The sequence below is a fragment of the Anser brachyrhynchus genome, assembly GCF_964034855.1.
Source record: "Anser brachyrhynchus genome assembly, chromosome: 3".
NCBI lineage: Eukaryota > Metazoa > Chordata > Aves > Anseriformes > Anatidae > Anser > Anser brachyrhynchus.
Genome location: NC_137696.1, coordinates 56937660 through 56963738, shown reverse-complemented (window position 1 = coordinate 56963738; position 26079 = coordinate 56937660). Strand labels below are relative to the sequence as shown.

The window sequence follows — 26079 nt, the reverse complement described above, 5'->3', positions numbered from 1 at the left end:
GGCAGCTAACCCTGTGCTACTCCCCGCCCTTTTAACCTCGGCAGCCCCTCGGCGGGGCTCGGTTTCCCCGGCCCCGAGGCAGCAGCCCTGCCCGCCGCCCGCGCTGCCCCCGGCCCCGTGAGGCGAGGCGAGGCGGCGCCGCGCGCGGGGAGCGGCCGCGGCGCAGGGGCGGCCGGGAGGTGCCCATATCCGGGAAGCCCGCCGCGGCGGAGCCACCGACAAAATGGCGGCGCCGAACTGAGAGGCCCCTGGCGGCGGCGGGCGGAGGGAGGGCAGGAGGGCGGCAGAGCGGAGCCGCTGCCGGCAGCGCCGACGGCTCGGGGCCGAGCTCCGGGCCCCGGGGCGCTGCCGCCGCCGCCTTCTGGCCGCGGGTAGGTGCGGGGGCGGCGGGAGGCCGAGGCCCGGCTCCGTCCGGCCGCGGGGGCTGCGGCTGCGGGGAGAGGGCCCCGGGGTGCGGGCTGGGCGCGGGGGCAGCGCCGCGAGGCAGCCGGCGCCGTGCTCGGGCAGCCTCGGGCCGCCTCAGCGTGTGCCCGGCTTCCTGACACCCGCTGGAAGCTTTCGGCGCCGGGAAGGCAGCCCCTGGGCAGCGGCTTCACGGCCCGGCGGCTGCGGGTGAGCCAAAGGGTCGCCTCCTGGGGGTGGCTTGAGCCGAGCCCCTGCGGACTTAACGTGTCCCGAGTCCTCGTCCGCTCTTTTGCTCTCTTGTTTCCTTTTTTTTTTCCCCTTAGCAGTAAAGGCTTCATTGAGATTATGTATAAAATAAGTTATTAGAATAGGGACAGGAAAGAGGGAACCAAACGTGGATTACAGTGTGATGCTCATAACTCGGCTGGACATAGGAATATTTAAATGGGTTCAAGATTCTCTTAGATATGAAATGTTCCAAATCTGCCAGAAAGCTGTGTAGTTTTCATTTTTTTCCCCAGAAGAGATTGAAAGGCATTGACAGTTGTATGCAACTAGTCTGTGTTTTCATTCAAGTCTAGTCTTTGTGATTATACTGTAAAAAGGCATCTTTTCTTTCCCCTAATAGTTTGACCTGTAGAAGAAAATACCCTCGATTCTTGAAAGGAAAAACGATTCTTTAATTAGTTTAGTGAAGTAGAGAACTTCATTAGTGGAAATAGCATTAACAAACGCGTATCATTTACATTTAGTGGCACACAACTACAGGGAGAATACCTCGGCTGGAGTTAGTGCTTGCTAGTTAGAGGTACGCAACTGAGAAAGGTTTCTTAGTGATCATTTAGGATTTTCTCATTTTAAAATGAATGCAAATGTCTGTAAGAGTAGATGACCCGAATTTTGAGGTTCATATGTAAAGCAAGGTAAACTGTAGTCGGTGGTAATAAATACCTGCTTTCTCTTTCTTCATTAAACTGGAGGCCAGATTGATTGGTTTTCTGAGCCATTAAGGCTGTAGTTTCACGTACACGTCTAACTGTTGTTACCCAATACTGCTGCCAAAGAAACAACCCATCGAAAAAAAAGTTACCGTTTATCTGGGTGAGTTCCCCAGCCTGGCTGACACTGCGTGGCCTTACAGACAATTATGCTGGCTCAGGTAAGTGGTGGCAGATAAGCAGACTGGCCGCTTTACACTGGTGAACCTTTGCTTCTGCTACGTGAAAGTGCAGCTTTATTTTCCAGGACTGCTTAGCGCATATCCTGTTATGCTGCAGTTGCCAGCAAAATAATAGTTGTCAAACACAGAATCTCTTGTCTTAAAGTTCTCAAAGCACTGTAAAAAGAAATTCAGTTATCTCATTTTTGTACATAAAGTCATCAAAGCACAAGATGATCTACGCACTCTACCTTGGTGGTAGAGTCTTGGTCTTTGGATTTATGGGTTAAGTGCCCTCTTAATTTAACCTTGAGATATTTTATGGGTGTTGCATTCGTTTATCTCAGCTACCGTTGGGGTAACCATAAAGTACGTGATGAAATACCAAATGAAATTATGGTAAAATACATGGGTGCTAAACAAGTGTTTCCTCTGGAATTCCAGGCCTTTGGAGCTTGTTAAAAAGAATAACTTGTGCGTGGACATTTCTTTCTTCTCTCATTTGGAATTTGTCTGCCACAAGGTGGATACCAACTGTTTTATCTAGATAACCCTGCCAATGCTGAACTAATGATTATTCTTAATTTTGACTGAATTTGAACAAGGAATCTAAATTACTAAGCCTCTGAGCTGTTTTAGCTCTGTTGTATGTTGTGGGATGAGCTTATTCTAGAGGCTTCACTTTTCTGGAGGTGGTGATTCTTTTAAGCGTTAGTAGCATGTATTCCCACACTTGTGTATCCAACGCGTTTCTTTTTGAAGCAGGCCTATTGAAAGGAAAAGAGCATCCCAAGCAAAAAAATGTTTTTAGCCAAGTACTTTTCAATGTGGTCTTAAATATTGCATGTTTTGAAAACAATCTTGAAAGTGGCCAAAATTAAATTATGTTTCAGTTGCTCTCATGACATGCTTTCATCTGAATCTAGATTTCTTAAAGCTTCGAGCAAAAGTTTGCTGTTTATTACTAAAACTCACTTAGATGTCTGATAATTTCTTCCTTATTCAGTGAGCGCTGAAGAATTGCATGCTAGCAGACTGCAGGAAAAAGCTTTAGTATCAGTACCAAATTCCATTTAGTTAAAGTTTCAAACCCACCGCAGGACAAAGAAAGTTTGTGGGTGCAGCTGGCTCCTTGAGAAGTATCATCAGAAAACTGGGAAAACAAAATTTTAACACATTAAGAAATGGAAACAAGAAAATTAGAACACTTTTGTATTGCTTCTCTTGGACGTTACATTATAGTAACAGAGCAGTGTGAGTTCAGCTTTACCATTCTAGTTGCCTGTGGAAAAAAGACAGTGCTAGACGATGTAATGTTTGTATCTTGTGCTGTCTTTAGTATGTGATCTGCCTCCGCGGAGCGGCAGAGGCTGTAAAAGGTTTATTCCATGATACTCTAAAGAAGCAAAGGCGCTGTAATTTCTTCAGAGATTCACCTTTGTTGCCATACCCAGTTACAGTGCAGGCGAAAGCACGGCACAAATGCAGAGATTGTAGTTCACTACAGAGCACAGGGTTCTTTCCCTGATGAGTCAGTTCCTTCAAAATGCAAAAGTTATTTGGTTTTGGCAGAATTTTCCGTTTCCCTTACCAAATGTCACAGTTATGCTCTCAGTGAATTTAATGCTTGAGTTGTTAAACAATTACAGTAAGAAAGTTTGATGAACGTTTTTTAGTTTGCTTTTATCCGCCTGCTGCCATCTCCCTCCACATAAAAAAAACATTACATAACTACTAACAAAGTGAGTAAGACTGGATCGAGAAGGCTCGAGCTAAGAGTCTGTGGCTGCCTTAGAAAACGGAGACCTTAAGCGGAGTTAAATGGAAGAGGGTACGAGAAATCATAATGTTGCCTGCAGTGAAACTGGCAACTTTTTACATTTGTGACTGACTGGTGAAGAATGGATACAATCGCTGCTATTATACTCTCACTGGCACTTTGTGCTTCTCGCTTCCATCTATTCGCGGAGCTCGATGTCAGAATGGTCGAGCAGCTAGCGTGCTTGCTCCACTCTTGATGTTCCAGGCTCCTTCAGCTCCCAAGAGTGCTGATGGAGAGAACGTGGGTGATGGTGGCCCTGCTGCGTGTGAACGTTTCACTGCCACCGGTGCTACACCGTGAACTTTCACCAGTGGGTGTATAACAGGAATTTGTTTTGTTTCCTTGACAGGATAGCTGTTCTGGGTTGTGACACACTTCAGTGCTGGGAGGATCCCGGTTTCAACAGTGAACGGTCGCTGCCTTCGCAAGTTCTGAGACTGCCATCCAGCCGTTCTGGAAGCTGTGTGCGCGCGAGTCCTTGGTGGAGGTTGCATATATACATGTTTTCATGAAGAGAAGTGAGAAACCAGAAGGTTATAGACAAATGAGGCCTAAGACTTTTCCTGCCAGTAACTATACTGGCAGCAGCCAGCAGATGCTACAGGAAATACGAGAGAGCCTCAGGAATTTACCTAAACCCTCAGATGCTGCTAAAGCTGATCACAGCATGGGGAAAATGTCATCTGAAGATCCTAGACAAGGCCGAAATCCCCCCAAATTTGTAACGTATCATAAAGTTTTGCAGGAGATAAGAAACTCTCTTCTGCCTTTTGCAAACGAAACAACCTCAGCTGTCAAAGGAACATCCGAAGTTAATCGTCAAATGCTGCAAGACTTGCAAGCTGCTGGCTTTGATGAGGTGAAACATTTTATTTTCAAGATGTAGTGTTCTGCTAACTATAAACTACCAGTGCATATTGGGGGGTTGTTGATCAAGGAATGTTTAAACAGCATAGGAGAAGCAAAATAGCTTTTAGAAAATCTGGTAGGTTTTTAATCAGGATTTAGTAAAACTGTTAATAGGAAGTGAATTAGGACTAGGTGAATTAGTAATCAGGCCTTAATGAAACTGGGATGAAGGAGAGGAACAGAAGAATTTAAAGAAGTTTGGCTTTTTTTTAACACCTTGTGCAACGTGTTCTTACGTGGTAGGGATAGATTGTTTTAGTTATTCATATCATTTTAAGCAGAGAGAACTGGGCACCTTAGAGCATGGATTTTGCCTCTGATACTCCACAGAGTTTTTAAATTGTGTGCAGTAAAAACTGATTAAATATGAACAAATATTTCAGAAATTAATTTTAATGAGCCTTTCACATCTGTAGTTAACTGAAGCTCCAATTTTGTAAAGAAAAAATGGCTATTGTCACTATATGCTTTGTCAGATACAGCTAAAATAACAAAATAGGTAACAAATACAGTTGCGGGGTGTCTTCTCTGCAGTATATTCTTGAAAAAATGTAGAGATCGTTGCTCTTGAGAGTGTTGGACATAAGTAATTATTCTGCTATTACTGTTGTTATAAAAAAACCAGGGAAGAAGGTAATTATTTAGTTTTTATTGACTAAATATTAGTAATATTTGTAATGTTAGTAATTATTGACTAAACTTACTTCCATTCATCCTAATAAGTGAAAGGAGTTTGAAATGTGGTTTCCAGTAATATAAAATGAATGTACTTATTGCTCCTGTGTTTTTACTGAGATTTACACATCAACATAAATTATGCCCGTTTTCATTCCTTCTCTCTAGACCTGAGCACAAAAGTGGGTGGTTTGCTTTTTTTTTTTTGTAACCTGTCTTCCAAAGGAAAAAAGCCCAGTACCACAACAGGGATTGCCTCTTCAGGAGTGCAGTGACTGCAGTAGGTTAGTTCTCAAACCCGTTTTCACAGGGTGATCCTGTAGTCACTGGCAAACTGCCGAATGGTATGTGGCTGGATGAAAAGCACCTCAAGTTGGTATTTCTGTTGGATCCTTTGCTCCTACTCTTTGTTCTTGGATATAACTGAGAATTCACAGGATGCCTGCAATTGTACGGACCTTTTTTCAGACACTGTGAGCAGTTCCTGCCGTGACTTAACCCACAGTTATGTTGCCCCAGTAGTCCATGTGGCCTTTGGACACCACCAGGGAACAGACAGAGCTGAAAGCATTTTTTGGGGGTGTGGTGGGGGTGAGACAGAAAGTAGGAATGGAATGAGGGTGTATTTTGAGCTGGGATAGTTTACTGGAATGGATTGTAGCTGGGGTGTGTTAGCTGCTTACAGTTGGCTGATCTGGGCTGTTTCCGACTTAAATTAGGAGTGTTTGTGATTTAGCTGATTACATGTACACCTCTTACTTTAAGGATCTCTGGTGGGTTACCAGAGGCTTTCTGTAGAGACTAATCTATCTACTATGTTTATAGCAGAGGCTAACTATAACTAGTAGGTACCAAGTTCATTTTCCGTTTTAATTTGCTCTGATCTATGCCTATCTATATAAACTGTTTTCTCATCTCAGTTTTTAATGGGATTTTATTAGGGTGTTGAAAATGGATTTGAGGCAACAATGCAAACTTGTTTCAAATGAGTGGAAGGTCTTTGCTGTATTGTAGGCTCAGTCACCACTTGAAGTTTGGAAACATAATGATTTTGTTCCCTCCCCCCTTTTTTCTTCATATATTGAATATCATAGAAGTTTTGGTCATTCCCCCCCAGCCCTTCTATCTAATAGTAAGTAGCATTCAGGATTAAAGCTGAAATGATATATATAATAATAAAGTTATGGGAAAATACAATTAATTGTGCATGTTTTTAACAAAACAGGACAAACCTTAAATTGCTTACGGGAAATTTTTCTGACATAGGGAGATTCAAGGTCAGTCCTCATATGTTTTATGCACTCTTCAAGACGTGAAATACTCCATGTCACATAGGTGACCAGCGTTGATTTTGTTCTTCGGCCAGAGCAGGGAGAGATCCCTTGGCTGGCTCTTCCTCTGGTTCTCTGGTTAGTGGAGGAGGGAACTTAAATTTCATCTTCTAAAATATTGCTGGTTGTGTACTTTTATTCAACAACATCAGCTGGTCTGTAAGCATTGAGGCAACCTTATTCTCTCTATGTGTTTGTTTTAAAATCCTTTTATGGGTTCTTACTTTTTTCTGAAGGCTGTGTGTATGTTTGCATTGTCAAAAATGTGCACAGGTGTGATGAAAATATAAACGTGGGTTTGAATTTGAAATCGATACTGACCACTTCCCTTCTGAGCCCTCCTGGGTTTCCCATTGATGTTGTTAGTAAGCAGATCCTGTTGGATGCTGCTGACCTGTTCAAATGTAACATGAACTGATGGCTTTCATATGACAAAGTAAGACCACAGCAAGTCACTAACAGCAGTGTCTCTAAGTCTAGGGCATTATGCTGTAGATTTGTTTCAAATTCTGAGTCAGCTGCACAAACGGTGTTCCATGAAGTGGGATTCGAGTGTCTCACTCTTAACCACCTCTGAAGATCTGTATCTTTAGCTTGACCTTGATCTCATTCAAGTCAGTGGAAAAACTGCTGGTCCATGATACGTTTTCCATTGACAGAGCTGGGATTGGCTGGCTGTCCAAAACTTCTGTTTGGATCTCTGAGAACACAGAGCCTGAATCCACCACAACAATAACAGAATTTCTGCGAGTATTGTTGTCTTCACTAGTAAGAATTCTTGAGGAGATATGGATATTTGCTGACAAAATTAATTCTAAGTTGAAGGAAAATGAGCAAAAACTGACGTTCTGAATTTCTCAGTAGGGTATCTCTCGTAATATAACTCAAGTCAGAAGGGACCTCTGGTCATCATGTAAACTAGATGTTACCTAGATAGAGCCTATCAGTAATAATAGTTACAGAGAGAAACTGTTTGCAAGAATAGCAAGGTGACACAATTTCCATCAGAATACGGTACTTAAACAAGCTAACTTTTTCTTCCTGAAGATCCAGACTATTGATTTTCTTGGAGGATCTGTTGTGAAGACAGCATTTTTAGTTTATTTTTAAATTGAGAGAAATCAGTAATGTACCTTGTTAAAATTACTGGAGGATATATGGTTAAATCCTCATGATTTTTGGTCTTCTTGCCATTTTTAGTAACTTATTTTTTATATTCTCCTTTTAGGATATGGTTATACAAGCTCTTAGACAAACTAACAACCGTAGTATAGAAGCAGCCATTGAGTTTATTAGTAAAATGAGCTACCAGGATCCTCGTCGGGAACAGATGGTTGCAGCAGCAGCAAGACCTGTAAACGCAGGTATGAAACCACCAGGTAGGTATATCCGTTCAGTAATTCGCTATCTGTATTATTACAGGTGAAAATAAATATAAAATAGCAAATTCCTCCTTCACGTGCCCCCAGTGGAAGAGAAGAGGTGCTGAGATACAGGTTTTCACTTTTAAAAATAGTATGTAAATTCTATAATATTTCTGGAAGATAGGTGTCTTTAGTGTGAATATGTTAACCTTTCTTTGTATAACTACATGCTTTTAGTGTTGTATCTAAGTACTCTATCCAAGGAATGACATTTAGATATCATTTTAGTCATTTTTGCCCCTAGTTCGTATGATGCTCATGTTTTTTCTCAGTCACATCCCTTTTAGAAATCAGCGGTGAGCACTGAATTCTTACCTTAATGCACTTTCTCACGCAGCAGCACTATGTGTATGTATTTGTAATAATGTATTTATATATCACATGGTCCAATATTTGTATTTTAGTATGTCCTATTTCAAGATCCCCCTCTCTGCTTAATTTTCTGTGTGGTTCCAGATTTTGCCTGTATGCTTTTTTTGAGGCAGACTTTATGTTTGAATAGATAGAATCATAGAATCATAGAATATCCTGAGTTGGAAGGGACCCTTAAGGATCATCAAGTCCAACTCTTGATACCGCACAGGTCTACCCAAAAGTTCAGACCATGTGACTAAGTGCACAGTCCAATCTCTTCTTAAATTCAGACAGGCTCGGTGCAGTGACCACTTCCCTGGGGAGCCTGTTCCAGTGTGCAACCACCCTCTCTGTGAAGAACCCCCTCCTGATGTCGAGCCTAAATTTCCCCTGCCTCAGCTTAACCCCGTTCCCGCGGGTCCTGTCACTGGTGTTAATGGAGAAATGGTCTCCTGCCTCTCGACACCCCCTTACGAGGAAGTTGTAGACTGCGATGAGGTCTCCCCTCAGCCTCCTCTTCTCCAGGCTGAACAGGCCCAGTGACCTCAGCCGTTCCTCGTACGTCTTCCCCTCCAGGCCTTTCACCATCTTCGTAGCCCTCCTCTGTACACTCTCCAACAGTTTCATGTCCTTTTTATACTGTGGTGCCCAGAACTGCACACAGTACTTGAGGTGAGGCCGCACCAGCGCAGAGTAGAGCGGGACAATCACCTCCCTTGACCTACTAGCGATGCCGTGCTTGATGCACCCCAGGACACGGTTGGCCCTCCTGGCTGCCAGGGCACACTGCTGGCTCATATTCAACTTGCTGTCTACCACGACCCCCAGATCCCTCTCTTCTAGGCTGCTCTCCAGCGTCTCATCGCCCAGTCTGTACGTGCAGCCAGGGTTTCCCCGTCCCAGGTGCAGGACCCGGCACTTGCTCTTATTGAACTTCATGCGGTTGATGATCGCCCAGCTCTCCAACCTATCCAGATCCCTCTGCAAGGCCTTTCCACCCTCATTCGAGTCCACAACTCCTCCAAGTTTGGTGTCATCAGCAAACTTGCTCAAAATACCTTCTATTCCTACATCCAGATCGTTTATAAAAATATTGAAAAGTACCGGCCCTAAAATGGAGCCTTGAGGGACCCCACTGGTGACCGCCCGCCAGCCTGACGCAGCCCCATTTACCATAACCCTTTGGGCCCTGCCCGTTAGCCAATTGCTCACCCATCGTATGATGTTTTTATTTAGCTGTATGGTGGACATTTTGTCCAGTAGGATCCTATGGGAAACCGTGTCAAAAGCCTTGCTGAAGTCCAAAAAAATCACATCAGCTGGTTTCCCTTGGTCCATCATACGGGTGATCTTATCATAAAAGGAAATCAGGTTAGTTAGGCAGGACCTACCCTTCACAAACCCATGCTGGCTGGGACCAGTGACTGCTTTGTCCCCCAGGTGAGCCTCAATAAGTTCGAGAACCATCTTCTCCATGATTTTACCAGGCACTGACGTGAGACTGACAGGCCTGTAATTGCTAGGGTCTTCTTTCTGACCCTTCTTGTAAATCGGCACAACATTTGCTAGGGAACAGACTGGAGCTTTAGTAGCAACAGAGTCAGAATTTTGCCAGTTGCTATTACTGCTTTCTTAATGTGCAAACACATTTTAATACATCTTGATGCCTTTCCTTTTTACAAGATTTTGGAAGAGTAAACCTAAACAAGCTGTGCTTTCCAGATGCAGTAGAAACACTGAACTTGTATTTGACTCAAAAGTCGAATGACGAACAGCTGGCTCTGTAAAGTTACTCTTTAAATTGACGGTATAGGTGTGAGGAAAAATTGGTCGTCAAGAGTAGCAAAGTACAGCATTTACTTTCATTTAGCCTGTGAAGTAGGTTGGTGCTTGTATGAAGCAGCTAGCTAAATGCTATCATTTAGCTAGAATTTTCATTATTATTCACAAAGTTATCGTAATTAACGTGTTCTTTTACTGAAAATCCAGAGACTTTCAATGATTATATTGTTTACAAATGTCTAGATAATCACATGCTAAAAAGCACAATATGACTGCATGAGCTATCAGTTTCATATGTAGTATTTTGCATGACAAGTAAAATAACACCTGAAAGTAAATATTTTGTAGCACTTTTTAAGTTTTGCTCTCAGTTTAAATTCTTGCCTCTACACAAAACTCATACTAATATAGACATTAACTTTAAAATTCAATTACCTGACTATATTCCTCGCGTGCAAAATTTGGTTAAGTTTGGATGAGCTGTATTGCAGACAAGGGTTTAAGTGGGCTGTTTGCTTCTTCAGAATTCAGTTAATTTTTAGTTGAGGAACACTTAATCTGTTATAGGCGTCACTCTGGAATGACTAGCAACATGACTAGAAGTGTTTTTCCATGCTGTTGTTTCACATTTGTACTGAAGAGCTCTTCTGGGTGTTGTTTGTATTCGTGATTAAAAATACATCATGTGCCTAATAGCATTACATATTACCATTTTTTCCTCAACGAGAAATTATGAGTGCATCAGCATTTGCAGCAAAATGCATCTTCAGAAAAGTGATTCCTAATGTCTACAAAAATTTCACTGAATTTGTTTGCTCTTATACTGTATATTGGTCATATTACCATAGCATGCTTTGTATTATTAGGTAGAAGTACATTTTTCTTGAAATACGTTGGGTTATGCAATGTCTGAGAATTCCCATCACGTTTCTGTAGCAATTAATGTGGAAGAATAAAATATTCAAACAGTAAATAGAAACAATTTCTAATAATACAAATGCTGTGTTCTCTTTTTGTGGAAGCAGGGACCGTGCAGCAATCGGTTAACCGCAAGCAGAGCTGGAAGGGTTCTAAGGAGTCCCTGGTCCCTCAGAGGCACGGCCCGTCCCTGGGAGACGGTGTGGTTTATCGCTCAGAAAGTCCCAGCTCTCAGCCTGATGTAGGAAGGCCGTTGTCTGGATCTGGCATCGCAGCATTTGCTCAGGCTCATCCTGGCAACGGACAGAGAGTGAACCCCCCGCCTCTACCCCAGATAAGGAGTGTCACTCCTCCTCCTCCGCCTCCTCGAGGACAGACGCCCCCTCCAAGGGGGACTACTCCTCCGCCTCCCTCCTGGGAACCCAACTCTCAAACCAAGCGTTACTCTGGAAACATGGAGTATGTGATCACCCGCATCTCTCCGGTGCCACCCGGGGCATGGCAGGATAGTTACCCACCTCCACCAATGAATCCTCCAGCCATGAATTCTTCCGGGCAGGGTCAGAGAGGCATGAGTGCTGTCCCCATTGGCAGGCAACCGATAATCATGCAGAGTTCAGCCAACAGCAAATTTAGCTTCCCCTCAGGAAGGGCTGGAATGCAAAACGGTAATTGTCAGGCGGAATTCATGGTTCACCAGAACGTTGTGTCTGGGAACTCAGTGAGTCGCCAGCCACCCCCCTACCCTATAAACCCAACTAACAGGCAAAGTCCTACGGCACTACAGATGCAGGCAGGAGGATCTGCTCCTCCTTCAGCATACACTAACGGAAATATTCCTCAGACGATGATGGTGCCAAATAGAAACAGTCACAACATGGAACTTTATAACACAAATGTAGCTGGAATACCCGCGTCCTGGCCGCAGCCTCCTCCCGTGCAACCCCAGTCGTCACCTGGCAATGGGCACGAAATCCCCACGTGGCAGCCCAATGTTCCCGTGCGCTCAAATTCTTTCAACAACCATCACGGAAATAGGCAGAGCCACTCCAGCAGCTCTCAGCCTTCGGCTACAACGGTAACAGCTATAACACCAGCTCCCATTCAGCAGCCAGTGAAGAGTATGCGTGTGTTAAAGCCAGAGCTGCAGACTGCCTTAGCGCCGACTCACCCCTCCTGGATGCCGCAACCCGTGCAGACCGTTCAGACCATCCCGTTCTCCGAGAGTCCCTCTACAAACATGGCAGTTATGGCGCCTGTTGCAGAGGCTCCAAATTACCAGGGTCCCCCACCACCTTACCCAAAACACTTGCTACACCAGAGTCCATCTGTCCATCCGTACGAGGCAGGACCCAAGCTCAACAAGGAGGAGCCACCTATTTTATCTAAGGAGGAAGAGAATGAAAAGAGTTACGAATGTGTCGATTCAACAGACAAAGAAAAGAAACAAATTACAACATCACCTGTTCCCGTTAGGAAAAACAAGAAAGATGAAGAACGACGAGAGTCTCGCATTCAAAGTTATTCCCCTCAGGCCTTTAAATTCTTCATGGAGCAGCACGTGGAGAATATACTCAAGTCACACCAGCAGCGTTTACATCGGAAAAAACAACTAGAGAATGAAATGATGCGGGTAAACTCTTTCTCCTAAGTCTTTTCACTAGAATTGCTCCCGTATCAATTTTAAGAAATGTCTTAATGGTAGGGTATTTAAATAGTACAGATAAATAGAACATTCTGGCATAAGCATGGTGTTGAAGTCTCTTTTTAGTTTCTGTGTTTCAGATGTGGCAAGTTCTTCGTTGCTTTATTTACATGCTTCATTGTCTTATAAATTAATTTTTTAAAGTAAAATTTTTGTGTGTCTAAACATAGCTCGTATAGCTCATGTATAGTAAGGCAGAAGAAGCAAAATCATTTTTACATGAACTGAGATAACTATATGACTTATAGCTTTTTGTTATGGGTTCTACGTGATCCTAATTTTTGAGCAAGCAGTGTTTTAATGATACCTATTTAAATAAACATTGCAAGTACAAGTAGCACAGCAGGAACGAGTGGTGGGGGAGGTTAATGCCTTTATGCAGTCACCCAAACAATCATACCTCCTGCAGTTCTGCAGTTTGTTCCCCCCTAGTGAGAGGGTTTTTTTAACTTCACATCCAACAAAACAGTAATCAGAAGTTACATTTTTAGAATGAGAGAGATGTGGTACATTTTACCTGAGTGTTTTGTAATGCAGACTGTAAGGGTGTCTGTTTGAACACGGTGTAATTGAATGGGGTAATAAAAACCAGGCATCAACATGTAAAATCAATTTCTTTATGCCCACATGAAGTCAGTGGTCCATTTCCTGAGATTTCATGTTCTATGAAAACAAATCAAAAAGGTAAAAGCTGGAGCTGATATATACCTGTGTAATTTCAGAAGTGAAAACAGTGAGAAGTAGTGCAATTAAGACCTGCAGAAATGGAGATTTGAGATGTATTATTTTATATATTCATGACAATTGTAGCTGAAAATTTGACATAACTATGATGTACCTTTAAATTTATTTTATGAAAGAATGTATTTGCCTTATGCCACTCTCTTGAAATGCTGCTTTTTATCTGTGTTTTCTTACTCTGAAAATTCGTACTGTAAGCTGTAGTGTTTTGTAAGTGTTTGGTTAATCATGAGATATGTAAATGTTAGCAAGATTTCTTCCTGCAACTCTTTTTCTAGATCTTTACTCTTAGTTTTTTCTCTTTCCTTTTCACTTCCACTAACAGCTGATTTAAACTGGTAAGGTGTGGGAAGCTTTCCTGAACTCTGTAGCCTCCATCCCTGTGTAGGCAAGTAAGATTTTGGAGCAACAGTATTTATTGTTAAGAATAGCATGATCCCTTTTTAGAGGTCTTTGCATGCAATCCTGCATCAAAATTAAGCATGAATTTTATTTTGACTATTTTTGAGTACTTAAAAGTAAGATCATAATTAATGTTGACTTGCAGACTTCACTTTCCCTTCTTACTGTGTTGTTCCATAGTATCGGAAGCATAAGTCTTACTTAAATGAAGGCACTGGTTATAGATTTTCTTGTACGTTTAAAGCACCATAATGGATGTTTTTCATATAAGAAAAGATATTTTATAATATTTACACTAGATTTAAAGCTGGGATGTTTAATTGCAGACTGGAGGAGAGAGGAAGTGAGGTATTTTGCTGCAGCAGGCCTCTCCTATTCAGGATATAGGTGAAGATTCCTAAAATAATGAAGTATATTTCAGGTCTTCATGAGAAGGAGAAAGGGAAACTAACCCATTACATATTTTCAGGAAGTTTAAGAGGATTAAACAAGTATCTAATTTTTTCTTCCTACCAAAAGGGGAGAAAATTTTGAAAGGGAAAAACAAATCAAAACCAAACAGAATGCATCCCAACAGAAGTACCTGCTTTCACAGGATGCTGTATCTCTAGAATAAGTGATATATTTCTGTGCTGTCAGGTTTCCTGGGGAGTAGAGTGGATGTCTTTCAAAAATACTTGATTTAAATGTGCGAATTGATTTCCCTTACGCTCGTGCCCAAATATTATGCTAGATATCTCTGTCGCAAAGTGAAACTAAGTCAGTCATGATCCAAGGCATGGCAAGATGAGAAGGAAGTAAAATAATTGTGTGGCGTTATATAGCAATTCAGGAAGCTTTTGTGTCTGGCATCGATTAGAAATGTATGTGTATGTGCAGAAGCACTTACTCAGCTGACAAAACCGGTTCATTTTTGGTAAATGCTGTAGATGTGAAGAGTTCTAGGAAAATACTGCAGTGCAGGGAGTGATCAGCTTGAGATGAACATTTGTTTTAATGAATGGCGTAGGAAAATGTGAAGACTGGGGTTAGGGGAACAGATGACAAATTGGAGTACTTAGGCTGGTTTTCACAACAAAATTGGTTGGATGGAACAGCTAGAGAGCAGATATTAGACTGTAAATCTGCAGGGTTTAGACTGTAAATCTGCAGGGTTTTTGGAGACTGTATTTGTATGTCTTGCAGTGACTAATTCCTGTGTTGGATCTCCCTCCTTCTAGTGTTTTGTTGCCTCCTAGATCATGTTCTTTGCTAGTTTTCTAGCTGCTCAGTGGCATTCGGTCCGTGTGTGAGTAGGGCTGCCCTGAAGCAGACTTGAGAAGCTGACCCACCGTTGTCTGAACTTTAACAAGTCTCCAGATGTCATCTTGACATTTTGAACTCTTCAGGAATCCATTCTTCTGCATTGAAGTGTGCTTTAAGCGTGTTTATCCGCAGAAAACTTGAGATGTCTTTGAATGCATCTCTGCCCTGGGTATTCCTGCAGTAGTGGGTTGCAGAGGGCAGTTCCACAGGCCTGCTGTACTTGATTGGGAGTAGGGAGCTGAACCTATTTCCCATGTCTGGTCTGAAACTACTGCTACCCTATCCCAACTACTGCTTGTCTGATTTTGATGACAAGTTTTGTCTCAGGTTTGAGACAACCTTCCCCATTTAAATCTTTTTTGAGTAGATGAGCATTTCATCTGCATTTTCCTAATTGCACCTCTTTGGGATCTGTTAGAAATTTTCTGTGATCTAACAGTATGTTTGTGTTCTGAATGAACATTACATGGTATCCTGGAAGGATTTGTAAGATAAAAGACTAATTAGATATCATTCATTATCATTCCTTTTTTTCCTCAGTCATATAGAATCATTAAGGTTGGAAAAGACCTCCCAGATCATCTGGTCCAACCATCCCCCTACTACCAATGTCACCCACTAAACCATGTCCCTAAGCACTGAGTCCAACCTTTCCTTAAACACCCTATATGTAATACTTATATTTATAATATAAAATATATTTTGTCTCAAGTTAGGCTTTAAGTTAGGCAAAGTAGGAATCATCTGTTAACATACAGTTTATACAGGTCTCGACAAGTAGTTACCTAACTTAGTGCTTAGTGATTACCTACTTACTGCTCCTATGGACGTCTTGGCTTCCTTTTGCTCTGCATGAAGGATCGGGGAGGCAGTTATAACAGTGCAGTTATTGCACTGTTATTCAGACTAAAAAACAAAAAACACTGCAAGTAATACTACTTGCAGTATTTTGCTACTAAAAACTTGCAGTAGTTTGTAAGACACCTCACAAAGGAAATATCCTAATTTTATAGGAAGAGGAACTGAGGCCCAAAGAGATGAGTAAGGTAAAAAAGGATCTTCTTAGTCTCAGGTGTTATCTTGTCCTCTCAGCTACATGTTCATAGTGATTATGAGATTAGTAAAGTTTGTAAAAAGCTGAAATGTTTAGCCAAGTATGATCAAAAAGATTTATTTAAAGGCTGCATCGTTATTCTGCAAAGAAAGGCTTGGAAAGCTAGTTGTTACTTTTTTATGGGTACTATGAAAAGCCTAGTTTCTTGAGACTTCTGGATGGCTTGTAAAGTTTGATTGTATATCTAAGAGAAGAGTTTATCTTCTTAAATCAGAAATATTTGTGACTTTTCTGTTGAACAAGCATTGAACAGTTGCAAGAATACAAATTGTTCAACTTGTACTACCTGAGGGTTTTTAATGTCCCTTTACTAGAGATGCAGGTTCAGTGTTGTCTTCCAAGATGGCTAAGATCTTAATTTTGACATAAAAGTAGTCAGAAAACTCTTTAGACTTTCTTTCACTCAAGAGGAAATAAAAGGCAGAAATTCTGGCAGGTCTTCTTCAGTGAGGAGAACCAGTAGAAATAATTTCTTAAAAAAAAAAAAAAAAAAAAACCAACCTTGCAGGGGAGCAGTTCTCAAATATGGCTGTAGAATCTTCAGACTAATACATTGAAACAATTATGTAAAGAATTAGCTCAGTAATGACACAGTTAATCCAGAGAATCCATGAAAAATGGAGCTTGCAGAGCACTTTACGGACTGATGTAGTGATTCCCAAACCAGTACTTGTAGACCATTGGCTATCTGAGGCCATGACAACTAGTGCTCCATGGTGTGGAAATGAAAAATTCACGAACTCCTAAGCTGTGTAGTTGTGCTGGTGATCTGCCAGATGATATGAGGGGTGGCTTTGTTCAGAAGTTTGAAAACCTTTTGGTTTATAAGTTTAGAGTACGAAAATGTAAGGAGAAGGAAGGGAATACTATCAGTCTTCTTCCTGTACCGTGGTCTTGTTGGCTAAAGTGAGGGCAGTTTTGTATTTTCTTATCCTTTCTCTCCTCAAGAACGTATTCCCTTCTCAAGAACCTGCTGGTGCATGGCACCTCATGCATTTTGCTGTCGAAAGTGTCCCATAGATCATGTTTTGTTTTTATCACTCCTTTGTGTTTTGATAGAATTCTAATCTGTAAACTTAAAAAAAAAAAACTTGTAGTATTATTTCCCATGCTGTATATAAGTATTTTGTTTGCTTTGCTTAAGCCTTGTAATTATATGAAGATCACCAAGAACTAAGAGTACTGTTCATCTTCAGATTTAATTCTGTTTGCTGTACAGGTTGGATTGTCACCGGAAGCCCGGGATCAGATGAGGAAAATGTTGTGCCAGAAAGAGTCTAATTACATTCGGCTAAGAAGAGCTAAAATGGACAAGTCGATGTTTGTAAAAATTAAAACCCTGGGAGTTGGTGCGTTTGGGGAAGTTTGCCTAGCGAGAAAAGTGGATACTAAAGCTTTATATGCAACAAAAACTCTGAGAAAAAAAGATGTGCTGCTTAGAAATCAAGTCGCTCATGTTAAAGCTGAGCGGGATATCCTTGCAGAAGCTGATAATGAATGGGTGGTTCGCCTGTACTATTCATTCCAAGATAAGGACAATTTGTACTTTGTAATGGACTACATTCCTGGAGGTGATATGATGAGTCTCTTAATTAGAATGGGTGTCTTCCCAGAAAATCTGGCACGGTTCTACACAGCAGAACTGACCTGCGCAGTTGAGAGTGTTCATAAAATGGGCTTCATCCACAGAGATATTAAACCTGATAACATTTTGATAGACCGTGATGGTCATATTAAATTGACTGACTTCGGGCTCTGTACAGGCTTTCGATGGACCCATGACTCAAAATACTACCAGAGTGGTAAGAGAAATACAAAAGTGTTTTGTTTGTTTGTTTTTAATGTTGTCGACATGTTGTTCTCTGCAAGGAATTAAATAACTAGTAGAAAAATTACTGTGACATTTCCTTTGTGGACGATAAAGCATTAGCAATGCTTCTACATGCCATTCAAATTACAAAAAGCAACCTTTAGTTAGGGGGAGTTTGTAAGCATAGGTAGGCACTGATTCCTTCAGGGAGAAGGAATAAGCTATGCTGATCTAAGTTTGTCCAATGAGTAGTTTCTGAAATTTGGAGGGAGAAGATCACAGGTGTAGCAACAGTTATGGTTGTTATCTAAGTAATTCTGTTTTGAAGGTAGGACTGATGTTCTAAATTCATTGTTCGTGAAAATCTCGCCCCAAGTTCCAAGTGTCTAATGTACTTCTTTTAATGTAAACTATAGATTTCTGAGAAAGGTTTAAGTAGACTTTAAAAAAAACCCCTGCTTGATGACTTAAAACGATGGTTTACAAAGAAGAGCAAAAAAAAGTCTCAGTCCTGTGAGTTTATTGATCATGTAATAACCTAAATTTAACTTTTCAATTTCTGAAGGTATGTTTTTATTTTTAAAAACAATTCTTAAATTGCTTTTAACTTTTATTAAATCATCATGTTTCTTGGGCCAGACTATTGCAGTCTTTGGAGAGGAAGCAAAAGTGATTATATTATTCAAGATATGGGATTGAAACGGAATAATAGGAAAATGTTGAAGATTTAAAATACGATTGGTTTTATCTTTTGGTAATTAGCCTCAGTTGATGTTTTAAGTGTTGCATTTTCGTATAAGAGCAAGAATATTAGATGCCTTGTACAGTCAGAGTAGTTCTGTAAAGAAAAAAACTTAGAACAGATCAAATATGATACTTTCTCATTGTTATGCTAAAATTAACTTTAAAAAAGTGTCCTGAGAAATTGTAAGTGTACGTATCATAAGCAAAAAACCAAAATCCTGATGTTTTGAGACCTTTTAAAATCTTTTTCTCGAGTGTTGAAATTGAAGTAGATTCTGGTTTTATAATAAGAATGTTAATACAAGTATGAAACTTTCTTAATTTAAGTACTAAAATAATCTTCCTCAATTTTGTCATCTTTCTCATACGATTATAGGTGATCACGCGCGTCAGGACAGCATGGATTTCAGCAATGAGTGGGGTGACCCAGCAAACTGCAGATGTGGAGATCGGCTGAAGCCACTTGAACGCAGGGCTGCGCGTCAGCATCAGCGCTGTCTGGCCCATTCCCTTGTTGGCACACCTAATTATATTGCACCAGAAGTATTGCTACGAACCGGTAATGCATTTATTGGTATTTTTTTCACTGTAATTTCACTGCAGAGTAACTGGTGTTCAAGTGGTAGCTTCACCTTTCTTACAAGACCACTTCACCCAAGTACATATTTTGACAATAAATAGTTATTAATATGGAAATCTTAAGTATTTAATAGAATTTTCCTGCAAACCTTTTCTAAGTACAAGATTAAATTTAGACTAAGGCTCTGACTACCATTCTTTAAATATATCTTTATTTTTTAACTTCATTTCAGGTTACACACAGTTGTGTGACTGGTGGAGTGTTGGAGTAATTCTCTTTGAAATGTTAGTGGGGCAGCCTCCTTTTCTGGCACAAACACCTCTGGAAACACAAATGAAGGTAACTTTTAAAATCTCATGTTAACAGGCTGAAAAACAGCGTTGAAATTTAAATGATTTTTCTAATTTATAATGGAATCAAAGGTGAACTTTTTGAGTACTGCTCTATCCAAGCATGTTGTAAACTAAGAGGACTGTAAATGTTACGTTACTGTGGTGGTGCACTTACTTCACCAGGAGACTACAAGAATCACGTTCATATCTTTTGTCTGGTCATGCAGTAAATGTGCCAACTAAAAATCCAATTTCAGATCTCAGGTGTCCCCTTTTGCTTCCTGCACCTGCTTCCAGTTATTATTTTCACTTCTCATTTTCCAGCCTTTTCTCATTTTTCCATGTGGCCTCCATGCCCTCTTACCTACAGCAGATTTCTTTTGGTGAAGCCTCTGTAGGTGCTCAGCCTGCAGAGGTGGAGGAACAGCAGGTGACCGTGGCTGCTTAGGGTTCTGGCAGCTCGGAGCTATCGATCCCTCCCTTCCTGAGCCTCAGCTGTTACAGGGAAGCCACCTGCAGTCTTGCGCAGTGCTATTTATACAGAACAGTGTTCAGCTTGCAAGATATTAGCTGGCCCAAACATAGTTTGGCCAACTGATTTTTTTCTTCAGATTTTTGAAGTAACTTTAAAATGTTTAACTTTAAATGTGTTAATCTTTCCAATACATCAAATAATTAAAAATTAATTTCCCACACCTTCTTTTAAGACTGTAAGCCGTGTGCCTAATTTTAGGTTCCAGGCACTGTTTTTTGTGATATCCTTGTTGGCTTATGGCAGGCATATTCCATGCCAGACTCTATTCAGATCTGGAACGTAAGTTTTGCCTGGATTTTGCCAAATTTCCACACAAAATATTGCTTGTGTTTCTGAAAAAGCAGCTTTACATTTGCCCTCTCTTATTTGAAAATACTTCCTCATGCTGAATGATTCTATTCTTTTAATTTTCACTGTGGTTTTTCTTTTTAATGAAATTGTAAATAGAAAATCACATCTCTTTGTTTTAAAGGTTATCAACTGGCAAACTTCGCTTCATATTCCACCTCAAGCTAAGCTGACTCCAGAGGCCTCCGACCTTATTATTAAACTCTGCCGAGGGCCAGAAGATCGTTTAGGCAAAAATGGTGCAGATGAAATAAAAGCTCATCCATTTTTTAAGACTATTGATTTTTCAAGTGATCTACGGCGGCAGTCTGCTTTCTACATTCCCAAAATTGCTCATCCTACGGACACATCAAACTTTGATCCAGTTGATCCAGATAAATTGTGGAGCGATGATGATAAGGAAGGGAATGTAAATGATACCCTGAACGGATGGTACAAAAACGGAAAACATCCTGAGCATGCTTTTTATGAGTTCACGTTCCGAAGGTTTTTTGATGACAATGGCTACCCGTACAACAATCCAAAGCCCATTGAGTATGAGTATGGTAGTTCCCAAAACTCAGAACAGCAGTCTGACGATGATGATGATGAAGAACAAGCAGGTAGAGGGGTTCAAAATCGTGACCTGGTTTATGTTTAGTAGAGGAATAAACACTAAACAAACAGTTTATTTTGCAGCTGGATTTTTGGAGAAGTCTCCTCTCTTAACAGGATTGAGAGAAGATTGCTAGGGTGAATATATGCACGCTCTTTATTTTGTTTTGAAACACTAAGAAAGTTATGTCTTCTCTTTCCCTCTCTGTACATTTTGTTTCCCCAAAATACAGGGAAATCTTTTTCAAATATTAATTTATTCCATCATTGTTAATTGTTTAATTTAGAAGAGATTCAATGTTAGGTGAAAAAATTATCACTTGAATTTTATTACCAGTTCTCTGTACTCTAAGTACTTAAAATAGGAAATAGTGATTTATTTTTTTTCCACCTGAAGATGATGCCTGGTATCTATTTGTACATATACTAAATAATTTTAAAAAACAAGTCTTTGTTCCAGAATTTTTTTAATGACAGTTCTTCCTTTGCATTGACCAAATATAAAATTTACTTTACACTAATAAAGCTTTCTGATACATTTGGGGGGGGGGAGTGGAACAAGGGTGGGGAAGAGGCTGCTGTACCCTCACTTCTCACTGTATTTAGCCTAATTATTCACAGTATAGGGAAAAACTGAGCCATCTATCTGGTGACGTGTTTCCAGCTGCTGCGGTAATGGTGTAGTTCTCAGCTTTGGAACGAGAAGGTGTCTTGGCTGTAGTATGATCATAAAGTGATTAACACATTAGAACTGGTCTTTCATTAAATACATAATCAAATTTGACATTAGTAACGCTGTAGTGTGTGTGTGGTACTCTCAAAGCAGGAGGAGTGCTCACTCAGAAAGAACGTGATTGTCTCCTGTCATCAGTTCTCTTACAGTTATAAGAGAAAACAAGCTTTAGGAAAAATACTTTCTGCAATTTAGTTTAATTTTCTGAATACAACCAAACTAGAAAGTCTGAAAAAAAATACTGCTTTAGTTAGAATCTTTAGTTTGAAAACTAAACTTTAGAATAGTTTATTGTATGATTGAAAAAGTAATGAGAAAAAAGTGTAAATTACAGCTTTTGAGACTGTTGTTGCGGAGACCGGTTTCCCTTGGTTTTAACAGGTTTCCTCCTAGTGACGCAGGCAGCGAGGAGAAATGTTGTGCACCCGTCTACCTGAGCTGCTTGTTTTCCTCAGCACAGTTTCAGTGGTCCGTCTTTCACAGCCCTGTTCAGAACAGAAGTAGGAGCTTAGGGCTGCCTGCTGCGTTCTGCATTACTCTTTTGGTAACTTTCCATGGCCGGTGAGCAGCCTTCCCCTTGGTCTCATTTTGGGAGGGTAATGAGCCTGCTGAGGTTACTGGGTGCAGGGAGCGGGGCAGCCCTGTCAGTGAATTCCCTGAGACAAAACGGGGAGTTGCAGGTGAGAGGCAGAAAGAATTACACTTTTATTTCTCTTTGTCTCTCTCTCCCTCCCCTGAAGCTAACACATTAAAATGCACTACCTTTTTAAACACTTCATCCTTGGAATTGAATTCCAATGGATAGATGTAATGATGTACATGTAAAGCGTTAGTGCTTTCTTAAATTATTACTTTGTGCTGTTGCATTGTCATGATGACCATCATAGCTATTCTGGCAGCAGACACTAGCTTGCTAATTCAGGTTTCTTACCGAGCTGGTCTAAAGCATTCTTGTGCGCTTCCAGGCATTCATCTGCTTTCTGTGCTCCAGTTCAGTGTCTCTCTCTGTGCCAGTGCAGCCAGCTACGGTACTACACTGTTACTGGATCAGTGAAAAAACTGCTTGGTGTTCAGCATCTGGACGTTGTTTGTTGTTGCTGTGGGGCGTGCTCATTGAAATGATCCAGTTTCCAGTGTTGTCCAAAAAATGGTTTATGTTGACATAACTGAGGGAGTGAATTGCAGTTAAGACGTCTCCATGCTGCCAGCCCTCTTTATCAGACTTCATCGCAGGACAAAGCATTTTTTTTGAAGTTCACCCCTCTACTGTGAAGTGCTTAGGATTATGAGATGGTTACAAAACAAAACAAAATTTTAGCAGGTAGTTGCTTGCTACAGTGAAAATGGGCTTAATAAAACAATGTATGTTCTGTCTAGCTGTTCTACAGCTGTTGAAACAGAATAGCTTTTCAGATTAATTTCATTTAGCTTAAATATTATAAAATGGCTGCAGTGTATAGCTACTCCATTTTATATATTATGTAAAAAAGATTGTTTTCAATGTAAATAAACATTTAAAGATTATCCTCCTTCATAGTAAGTATCCCAGTAAAACTGGTCTACTTTGCTTGGAGTAAAGTATAATATATTACTGGTTAAAGGTAATTTAATGAAACCTACCTTGCCATTTGTGAAGTTTGCAGAGAAAATAATGTCAGTTCTTCATTAAATTGACTGTTAAAATTGCATTTTTATCTGAGTATATTTCTCCTTTGCCTGCTTTATATTATGTTGTATTCCAATTTAACATTATGACTGATCTCTAGCTAGATTTAAAAAAAAAACACAAAAAACAAAAAAAAAACCACTACCACAAAAAAAAAACACAGAAGGGTCCTGCAAAGGCACCACAGTTCTGTTTAAGCAAAGCCAATTGTTTTTATTGAAAAGGGATTATCTAGTGTTTCATGGACATGTGCAAGTACTGAAATATTAAATACTATTTTACCATTGTGAAACAAAGGAAGAGCTCCCTCCCATTTTTAGACTTGGGCTGATGCTTCTAGCATTTTCTGTTACCTTGTGTTAGAAGTTGTAATATTTCGGGTCTGAATTTTGCCATCTATATGCTAAAGCATTATATATTTCTTTGCAAAAATGCAGCGTGTTACGGTCCAAGTTCTTCTCCGAGAAGAGAAAGTTACTTATATAAATGTTGGCACAACTCGCCAACACACTTTGCCTTACCCATGTTTTGAAACTTCATGTTTCACACTCTCGAGTCTGTTGAGATTCTTCAGAGCTGCTGCTTAAAACATGGGTATTTCTCTTGTGATTCATCATGGGGATTGCTTTGTACTGGCAGTTGAGAAGAGAGGCTCCTAACCAGTAGCTGTGGAATTCTGCAGTAAGTTTTAGTTCGGATTACTTTGTAAAGCATGAAAATGAATCTCTCCTATGTGCCCTTGTATACATATAAATTGTATTTATAAAATGTTCTATAATCATGTTACTGTACTGTAAATACTATTTGATATTCAGTGGCATTCTATTCTAGGGCAGGCCCTCTTGCTGTATCTTTTCTATCCTCGATTTGTAATAGAATCTATAGAATATATGGCTAGAAAGTCACTTTGAGACTGACATCTTCTGCTGTTGCAAAGCTCCAAGCTGTGAGTGGGAGTGATTTATTTAGACTCCTTTTAATATTATTTAGCTAATAGTGCGGTGGGTGGGTTCTTAGATGCTGCTGCTGTCACCCAAGATACCTTTAGGCATTGGTCTTTGGCGTTTCAGATCAGACCTTTTAATCAGTTTGCTTTAACTCAGCCAAAGCAAAAAATACTGAGTTGGATCAATGTCACAGTAAGATGTTTGAATGCCTTAAGATGCTCTTGATAAAGACACTATTCAAGTTTACTGATTTATCTATATAAGCATATAGATATATTCTGTGTGTGTATATGTATATATAATGTCTTTTTTGTATCATAAACTTTCTTTTTGGATCCTCCAATTAAATACATAGACCACTGCACAATTCTGCTTAAGGAAATTGTTCATTTATTACGTGCCTAGTTAGTAAACTTAAAAATCTTGCATTATCTCCTGGCCATAGCAAGTTACTCACTAGCCTTTGAGTTTTCTCTACTTGTCTCTGTCATAACATGGGCATCCCCTTTTGCCAGGTCTGTGGTACGTGATGTCCAAATGCTTTCTGGTGTGTTTGGGTTTTATAGGAGTGTGTGGTGGTGGCTTGGACCATAATCCCTGAGTCCTTTGATGTTCACATGGAAAGAAAGTGCATCTTTTACGCTGTCTTTTCCAGTTGGTCCTTCCAAGACTGTCCTTCCCCTTTGTGCAAGATGCCAGCTTTACTGTTCCTTTGTCTATACCAGCTAGCTGAGAAACTGAGACTTGCTTGCCCCCACTGACTCCACTGTTAGTGCAGCAAGCATATTTCACCTGGGGGCTGTGAGCGGATGGTTGCACTGACAGAACACTACACTTACAGAAAAGTTACTTCAGAATAAGAGAGAATTCTAGAACTTGTGAACAGGATAACTGAATCATCTTTACGTCTTTTTGAGTTACCAGCAGCTGGTAATCAATGACGCTCCTTCAGAGTTTTAGAAACTATTTCTGTTCTCAGCAGTTTCTGTAGTGTAACACCTGCTGGGGTAATGAAAAATACAAGAATCTTTACAGTAAGTGAAAATCAAATTCTTGTTTTGGCTAATGAAATGTGAAATTTAAACAGTAGTTGCTTAGATGTATTTTTTTGTTTTGTTTTCCTTCACGTCCCTCTCTCCAGAGTTTCCTTTATACTGCAACAGCTCTACTGGTTAACAAAATAGTTGTGTATGCTTAAAAGCAGAAATGTTATTGTAGTTAGCTATTGCCTCGTGCTTGTAATGTATTCTCAAAAGTATACATTTTGATATTCAAGATTTGAATTTATTGGTGCTCTTTCCCTGTCTGCTGCCTTTTTCATCAAAATAATTAAAACTTTGCTTATTTATTATGCATACATTATGTAGCATAAAGCTATTCCTTCTCTTAAAAGAGATGCAACATATCCCAGCTTTCATGTTTATTAGGAAGAGGGAAAATTGTCTTTAACAAAGTCCACTTCTTTAAATGCACATATAAAACTACCCATACAGTAAACACAGTGTCTTAATGCGGAGACTATATATTATTATTTTTCTTCCTTTGATTTGTGGGGAGAATATAGAAATATACGTATATAAGCTATTTTTCATTCGTCATCAGCTTATGAGCTGGAGAGTTTTCCCTTCTTCAGTTTATATCAATCAAGTGGTATAATACAAAAACTCAATTGTAAAAAACTCATCAACAGCTTTATCTTGCAGGTAGACTAATATAGAAAGGGCTATTTTAAGGTCAGACATTT

At 40.2% G+C, this 26079-nt stretch overlaps 1 protein-coding gene across 4 annotated transcripts; it reads left to right on the top strand.

Moving 5' to 3' along the window:
* The first annotated feature begins 78 nt into the window (after positions 1-78).
* LATS1 (large tumor suppressor kinase 1) lies at positions 79-21437 on the top strand. 4 transcript variants are annotated; one of them, XM_080587990.1, is made up of 8 exons: positions 79-371; positions 3736-4245; positions 7530-7665; positions 10884-12412; positions 17266-17848; positions 18977-19159; positions 19413-19519; positions 20520-21437. In XM_080587990.1, the coding sequence occupies exons 2-8, from the start codon at positions 3895-3897 to the stop codon at positions 21033-21035; spliced, it is 3405 nt and encodes a 1134-aa protein (XP_080444116.1). In that variant the 5' UTR covers positions 79-371; positions 3736-3894; the 3' UTR covers positions 21036-21437. The 4 variants fall into 4 exon arrangements, with proteins under 4 accessions (XP_080444116.1, XP_080444114.1, XP_080444117.1 ...); XM_080587988.1 differs by having other exon boundaries at positions 7530-7680; XM_080587991.1 differs by having other exon boundaries at positions 80-371; positions 10887-12412.
* The last annotated feature ends 4642 nt before the right edge of the window (positions 21438-26079 follow it).